Genomic DNA, 8,604 nt, shown 5'->3' with positions numbered 1-8,604 from the left:
GAGTCAAAGCAAGGCTTTGGGCATGTTTTTTATGAGAGTGTAACATTATAACATGATATAAAACTCAAAAAAGTTGATTTTACATGATAGTGCCCCTTTAAGCTTTAAGATTTAAATGTAAACCCAATTGTAGGATATTTGTTTCATTTGTTATTAAGCTATTATTATTGTATTTGATGGTTGTATGCAGGCCTTTACTGGGTTAACTTCAAAATAAAACCGTATTTTACTTGAAGCAGTTACTCCCACTGCAGCAGAGCTCACAGAACATGTTTCAAACCTTCAAAACAAGAGTTAAAAAAATCAATAGTTAGAAATGATTGTAAAAGCTGTGATGAATTATGATTTTACTGTAAAAAAAAAAAGTGACACATTTTTGCCACATGAGACGTCTCATCGTTCTCTTTCTACCTTTACTCGACCGCATTTCCTGACTGGAAAATAGGAAGGCTCGTCTTTTTCATTTATTTTAATTATGCTCACTAGGATGTCTTTTCTGCAGTACTTTCCTTTCCCCCCCAGAGGGGTTTGCATAAAGAAAAGTAAGACTTTCTGCTCCATCTACCTCAAACACTACTTTGGCTTGGTGAGATTTATAAGCCTTTTATAAGATAAAAGTCTCAACTCTGAGGAATTTGAAAACATCACTTTTATAACCTATTGCTAAAAATAGACAGTTTTATCTACAAAAGCTAAAACTGACAAAGTACGTTTTATTTTTCTGTGAAGAATTTCCTCAATTACCCGTTTGATCTTTTCTTTGCAGGAAGGGGACTTTTCTCATGACGGCTATTTTGGTCCTTTCAAGCCCATCCTTCGTCCCGCTCCTCGCCGCCTTCATGAACTGCTGAACCTGGTTTTCGAGGAGTAAACAGAAACAACAAAGGAGCATCAGAGCAGGAGGAAAGTGCCATGCTGTGGTGACTCGATAACCTACGGTGCTCCTCCGCAGAGAGACGGAGCGGAGTGACGCTCGGCAGGCTCATCATGAATCTCACCATCTGTGACTCCCTGTGGGTCGCTGTACAACTTCTAATCAGGGAGTCTGCGAGCATATCATGGAAAGATTATAGCAAGAGAGGGAGATCCACATCGGCAGCTTGGCTCAGCGTGGGAGAATTAAGCCGACCACAGACTCCACCCTGAGCATCAGAGAGGTCCTGCAACCAGACTCCAACAGTCCCAAAATACACCCGGGGGGGTTGTATCTTTAAATGATGCTACATCAGGAAAGTAGGTCATAAAGTGGAAGCAAGTTGCACTGATGTTTGTGGAAGTAAATACACAGACTAATATTCAATAATTAATGTGTTCCATAAATTTGTCTTGATATTAAGCCAGGCAGGGAAAGATGAAAAAGAGCCCAACAGACAAATCAATAGTCTCAAAGCAAAGTCACAGGGCAAAGGAACAGTTAAGAAGGATGGCAAAGAGAGCCAATTAAGCCATTCTGTCAGCCGAACGTAACAGATTGCATATTTTAGCTCATGTGGGAGCATCAATCCTATTGGTAATTAAAAGCCAAGCACTGTTTGAAGGAATGCATATTGCCCGGCGTGTAAAAAAATGCCAGAGTTGTGCAGACCATCTTTGTTGAGAAATGACACTTGTGGCTGTTTTGGTCGAACCTTAAAAACGGTACATGACCTGAACTTATACAGTGCTTTATCAAGTCCAAGGACTCCAAAGGAGCTTTACACTTCATAAAAATAACATCAGGCACAATCTCATCTGATCTATTACCGACTGGAATGTGTGTTATGAAGGACTCTCAGCTACATTAACAACAGTTGTTTTTAAACCAATATCTGACAAATTCACTGAGGTATAGACATTTTTGTGTAGGTTAGGGTGGGGGCCATCTTGAATGAGCTGACTCCATAAGATATCAGTTGCAGATGTACATCCAATGATTATCTTCTAAGGGTTTTATTTAGGGATGCARGATATATCGACATTCATATCGGTATCGGCCGATATTGGTCATTTTTTAGAATATCTGTATCGGTCCGATATTTAAAACTTGGCCTATATTACTGTCCAGTTTTCATTTTCCACTTTTTATCTTTGCGTATCTGTTTTGGGAGGGGAGATGGTTGGTTGAGCAGCATCTCTTTGATCATGATAGTGATAGTGTTGCTGCATAGCCAGAAATAACTGAAGTAGGGAGCCATGTCAGAGGTCTGGTCGTTTATTTACGGTACCAGGAAAAGACCCAAGTGTGTTTGTGCGTATATGTATAATATAATTTGTGTGTTTGTGTAATATCAATAAATATCGGTTATCGGGCATAACAGCAATAATTATATCGGATATCGATATCGGCTGAAATTTTCATAARYGTGCATCCCTAGTTTTACTGAAATCTGTTCAGTGGTTTATCAGATATTCTGGTTGAATGTTGACAGTTAAGGACAAGAGTATGAGCAAAGATGCTAAACAATCCGTTGTGCTATAAGTGTGTGTTGAGGATGATGATCAGCTACTACCAGACTGAGTTCTAGCTCAAAACCTTTAAGACTGAGGGGGTAAGTATTTTCTAGGCACATAGTTCAATTCTCTACCACAATCAAGTAACTAAGTTACCTTCAGTTGTTATGAAATCGCTGTATCAGAAACTTTGCATCATAGCCRATCTAAGGGTAAGTTCACACTGCAGGTCTTAATGCTCAATTCTGATTTTTTTGAAAAAAAAAATGAACGCTCCACGGCACTGATGTGACGTCACATTCAGCTGTTTGTTTACAGAGTTAGCTAAACATGCTACTTGTAGCATGTCGATTGTGACGTTGCTGTTCAATCAGAGCTGATTAAATAATTAACTYACATGCTTGTTTAGTTTAATGTTTATATCTGAACCTGCCTCTGACCGGATGCTCCGGTGAAGCATTTTATTTTTGGAATGCAGTGCTGGAAGTAAAGTATCAAAATTTAGGATTAATCTGATCTGTGACCAAAGTTGGACGTGACTATTCAAATGTTTCTGCAGATTCCCGGTAAACCAGGTCATAGAAAATTAGAAGAAAAAGACGAAGCAACTGGACTTCTGTTTTGGAGCTGTAAACTTGATTTAAAAAGCGTGACTCGAGGTTAGTGTTTTTATTGATCCTTCACCCCCACCTCAATGATGTGCGTTCAGACTATATGATCCGATTCAGTACCACATACTGAAAAGTCCTGGGTCGGATTTAGAAAACTCAGATTTGTTGCGTTCAGTCATTAAAAAATCAGATATMGGTCACATTTGCCTGCAGTGTGAATGTAACCTTGAAATTGGCCTCTGTTTCTTGAAGAACATCCTACCATTTCTGACACTCCCACTTCAGCACATCATCACAACAGTGCTTCATGCCATTTACAACCTTTCATGGGAGAAATGTCCATTTCTCAAAACATGTGTGAAAGAATSAAAGCAACACTTGGGGTATGTTTTTGACYAGGGAATGACATTTTAACATGATATAAAGCTCAAAAAWWWTATTTCGCATACCCACCACCTTCCCTCAAAATCGGTTAAAGACACAGTGTGTAGGATTTGTTATTTTCAGCGACATCTAGTGGATGAGGGGTTGAATCATCCTCCCTGGTCCTCCCCCCACCCCCACATCCCGCTTCCAAATACAAATGAGTTGCTACGGTGTCTCTCAGGTGTCAAAAACCTTTGATAATTCCAACCGCGATGTCTACCAGCAGCTTCAGGGCTAGTGATGTTTCAAGTGGTAAGATTATGAGCTTTAATAAGTAAAATTATCCCAGCTACAATGACAGACAACAAATATTACATTTATAGTATTACAACTAAAACCGTTTTTGACGCCGCCACCGCAGTTTGTTCTTCATGAGCCTTCGTAGACAAGATGGCGGTGCAAGATGGCGGCTGCCTGTAGTGGCGACCCGCGACCATGGAGATACAAACAGCTTTTTATAAGGTAAAAACAATAAAACAAGGTCTTTGTCTGCAATGATTAGACATGTTGTTTTTTTTTTGTCATTAGTGATTATCTCAATTTCGGCTAAAAGAATTGACAAAATCCTACACACTGTGCCTTTAAGCAACAATCTTTTTTTTTTTTTTCTGTGACATATTTTGCTAAGGGCAAGAACAGCCATGGGCACACACAAACYTCACGGCTCCACCCTTGCATGTGGCAGGGAGATAAACATGTAGCTGAGGGAGCTCTGCTAGGAAACAATGGGTTTTAACTGTGTTTGCTCACTGCCTTTCATATACCTTGATGTCATAGTTGTTCTTCCCAGACAATCTCAAGGCCAGTTCACGTTTGGTCCTGGCACAGCGTTCCCTCAGCCGACGCACTTCAGGAGAGAGCTACAGGTGCGGCGACAGGAGTGAGGCAAAGGTTGCATTAAGCCACGAGAGCCAAAAGAGGAAAGGGAAGAAGAAAGCAGGGAGAGTGAAACATAAAACGGAAACGCAGGCAAAGTGATCAAGGGGAAAAGAAGCGGTTTAACACCGGGAATTAATCACAAGCACAGAGAGAGCGCTCGGAGCACTGCCTTGGTCAACGGGGTTATGACTAACYGCCTCTGATTTACACCGGAGCAGCTCCGCAGAGTTCAGAGGAAATATCAAACTCTGCCGCGGCTCTCCCAGGTTCCTCAAACAGGGAAAAACTTCAGGTACGCTCCGAGAAAAATTAATTGGGCGAAACTAATTAAAAACAATGTGTTTCTGATGAAGCCTGCGCCACTATTGCAGGGCGCTAATATTCCAGCTTTTATTCATTAAACACAAAATCCTGTACACCTACCGTAAATTCTTCCTTTTGTTCACTGGCCTGAAACAAGCCTGCCAACAGAAATGTGGGTTTTTTTGGGTTTTTTTTTTTTTACACCACACCTCCCCATAATTACCTTGGCAGCTCATTTTCCGTCCCACCTCAAGAAGCTTTTTGTTACCTTTGGCCTCATTTGTTTTTCAAAGCATTGATTCAGCTCCAGATTCGTCTGGATTACACTGGAGTTTTATWTATCCATAAAAAAAATACCTTCTTCATGCAAATATATGTAAAAGGTAGGTATAAATCTATACATTAATAATAACTCAGCTGCAAATTTACCATATGTCAGCGACAGTAAAGCTACATTAAAAGCWGCCGGAGCATGAAGAAGAGGGAGCACGATGTGAATGTGCGCACAGTGCCATCATGTGGAGGAAGCACACCGTGGAGCAGGAAGGTGATTACCAGTGTTCTTGGCAGAAAAGAGGCAAGGATTTCTGTGGCTTTTCAAACAGAAACGTCTCGTGTTTACTTTCATCTCACAATGCGGGGATAAAGCTAGACAGCCTTTTATACATTTTTCATGCCCTTTACAGCTTCCTTCCATTGCGATACATTAATAAAGAGTATTGCACAAGACGAGCCGCAGATGAAATATTCCCCTTGATTCCCTTTTATTTAAGTGCTGGAAACCAACCAAAACAACCTGGCCTGTCAAGCTGCCATTAAAAATACACAAATATCACCTATTGTGTGGAGATGAGGAGAGCTCGGGCAGCTTACCTTGCTCTTTGCCGGTAGCTTGGCGTCATTATCGGATTGRTCGTCGTAGCTCTCGAACTCACTGGAGCTCCACCCGTTGTTGGCCTCCAAAGGCCCGCCGGCTTTCTGAACGTCCTCATAGATCATGTCTGCCGAGCAAAAACATGCAACCCATCATGAGCGAGCGGTTCGAAGGGTCACGAGTGGGCAAACGTCCGACGCGAAATGTGATTCTGCAGCCGCTGACCTTCATCGGGAGAGAGGGGCTCCTCGCTTGGAACGTCGTCATAGATCACCTCTGAGACCTCTGCTGTCTGAGCCTCTGCGTCGGCCGCACATAAAACAACAAACAAACGTGGAAAGAATTGCACCCTTTTTTTTCCTCATGACGATGGATTCTTAATTAAAACATGAAAATACAAGTCAGCTACCAAAATTTGCCCACAAAAATAGCCCAAGTGACTAAAACAAGGTCAACAAGGTGACGGCCATGAAAGGGGTGCTTGGGTCAAGACCCATCACATCGAAATGAGGATTAAGTCCAAAAGTGGGATGTGGAGAAATAGACAGATATAGGGTTTCGATTTAAATGTGTGCAAAAATTGCATTTCATTAAAATAAAATGAATCAATACCTTATTAATGAATCACTTGAATGAACTTTTGAAGCATTTTTTTGAGGCATAGCAACAAAAAAACCTGATTTTGAGGAAAAATGCCTTAAAATTTCGAAATTTTCCCTGTGAGCTAGCAATGTTTTTGTTTCGTTCCAACTGGGAAATCTTAATATGTGACCCATCACATCGAAATGAGGATTAAGTTAAATTTAGTCAAAATGACCTAATCATATTTTCTGATTCTTGGCTTTAAAAGCTACATTTTGATACTTAGATCATCCTGATATCATTAGTAGATCCAGAGATATTTAATTTGTCTTGTTGGTTACAATAATACATAAATATTTGGTCTGAATCCTAATTTTATGTCGTTTTAATGAGGATTTTTTTTATGTCATTTGAAAAAAGAAACCTCAAATAGTAACTGAATTAATGAGATTTCCCACCTGGAAAGAAACAAAAGCATTGATAGCTCACAGGGAAAATCTCAACATTTTAAGGCGTTTTTCCTCAAAATCGAGTTTTTGGTTGCTACTGCTCAAAAAAGAGCTTCAAAAAAATTTTAGGATAATATTTTTGACAGTTCATTGAAATGATATATTGATAACACATTTCTTTGTTATATGTTGACAAAATGTAATTTTTGCAAGCATTTTAATCAAAACACTATATCTGCCTACTGTACAACTTTTAGACTTAATCCTTGTTTCGATGTGATGGGTCACATATACAAATACTATTTGAGGTTTCCTCTTTATGTTGACATAAAAAATTACTCAATAAATTTACATAAAATTAGGATTCAGACCAAACAGTGGTGTATCATTATAACCAATAAGACAAAATAAAACATATCTCTGGATAAGCTTATGATATCAGAATGATCAAAATGTAGCTTTTAAAGCCAGAAATCTGAAGATGTAGTTAGGTCATTTTGACCAAACTTGACTTAATCCTCATTTCGATATGATGGCTCACATTTATGCTCATATTTGTTGAGTAAAGTATGCAGATAAAACTGCTTTGCTTATATTAAGTGAGTACCCGCGTTTCTGAATTGCATTTAATCTGATAACCGTTTTTTTTTGTTTGTCACACTTCGCAGTGAGTTCCTTTAAACAACAAAAGGACTTTTTAACTTGAAAAATGTAGTGTCTGCAGTTTGTCTTTAATCTCTTTGATTCATGCACTTCCTGTTTTTAGATCGTTGTGTGGCTCTTCTCGAGAGAGAAAAACACAAAAAAAAATATGCAGACATAGTTTTTCATTGTCTGAATCTGCATGCAGAGTAGATCAAACTTGCTGCTCTTTGAATATTTAAATTTGCACGTTAAAGACCTCCTCCTCAGGGAGATCCGGCACATCCCTCGCGCATGTTGCCTTAATGGCTTTGCCCGTGTGACGTAACGTGATTGTATCCAGCTAGTTTGAGCCATTGACCCGTTCTATCTCCACGCTTGGCAGGATTTGTCATTAACTGCTTTGAGAGRGTTTCAGCCTAATTTACCTCAGTGAGCTTTATTGATTTGGTTTTAAACTGTGATTTGTCTGCACACCCGTCTAAGCTCTGAACAGCAACAATCYCTGTTTTTTAATTAATCTTACAGGAGATGTGGAGTCTGTCATGGATTACTACAGCTAAAATTCCAAATGACCTTGGATTGGAGCTTGGAGGACGGAAAGAAGTTATTTTCCTTATTTSTTCAGAGGATTAGCTTTACATCTTTTTCTTATTTTTTCCTCACTTTCTTCGTAGTCATGGAGTCAGAAATGTCTCATGACAGGGTTGGGGTGATCAGCCGAGTTATCAGCATATTTGCAAAGTAACCGGTTCCCTTGGGAACATAACTTCTTGTTTTTCATGGTGAACAGCAGGTTTTATGTGTTTTCAAACATTTATGCAACTTTATAGCAACACAACTTGGCAGGAAATTCGCTGCAAGCAAACCCAGAAATACACAATCATACAGCATTTATGTTCATTGTTATAAACGGGAAATGTGTCATAACTGCAGCTAAACACTGAGGGCTACATGTAGCTTTTGCAAACGTTATTCTTGATGAGTCTCAAACATATGGATACATTTGTTTTGCCTTTTATTTTTTTTTTGAAGACAGAAAACTTCACTGAAACAACTTAAAAGGTAAAGTAAGAATGAAAAAAGTTACTGCGAATTTGCTAATAAACATCGCTTGGTGCTTTTGAATTGTGGTTCAGCAAAGCAACTGTAATATAACAAGCAAACAAATCTACCACATTGAATGAAACAAGCAAAAAAACTAAAAAATAAAACACGTTACTGAAAAGAATGAAAATTATTTGACTGTGGGGGGATGTTAAACTAAGTTGTGTCCCTTAAAGGGCCAATATTATGTGTTTCTCAGGCATACATTTAAATACTATACCATAATAAAGTATCTACGTCACCTTTAGCTGTTATTACACTGCAAAAAATATCCACCTAACCAAGTTTTAAAATCTTATAC

General features: G+C 39.1%; 1 protein-coding gene across 1 annotated transcript in view; it reads right to left on the bottom strand.

The window, feature by feature from the left end:
* LOC106533645 (rho guanine nucleotide exchange factor 10-like protein) overlaps positions 1–8,604 on the bottom strand; it is a gene marked incomplete at its 5' end in the record, with an annotated part of 88,727 nt that overhangs the window by 72,849 nt on the left and 7,274 nt on the right. The window contains 4 exon segments of the mRNA XM_014030043.1: positions 745–853; positions 4,232–4,327; positions 5,523–5,650; positions 5,749–5,823. Of these exon segments, the coding sequence (XP_013885497.1) occupies positions 745–853; positions 4,232–4,327; positions 5,523–5,650; positions 5,749–5,823 (408 nt within the window).

The sequence above is a fragment of the Austrofundulus limnaeus genome, unplaced genomic scaffold, assembly GCF_001266775.1.
Source record: "Austrofundulus limnaeus strain Quisiro unplaced genomic scaffold, Austrofundulus_limnaeus-1.0 Scaffold990, whole genome shotgun sequence".
Lineage (NCBI taxonomy): Eukaryota > Metazoa > Chordata > Actinopteri > Cyprinodontiformes > Rivulidae > Austrofundulus > Austrofundulus limnaeus.
The sequence above is the reverse complement of the archived record's forward strand: the minus strand, read 5'-3'. Positions and strand labels throughout refer to the sequence as shown.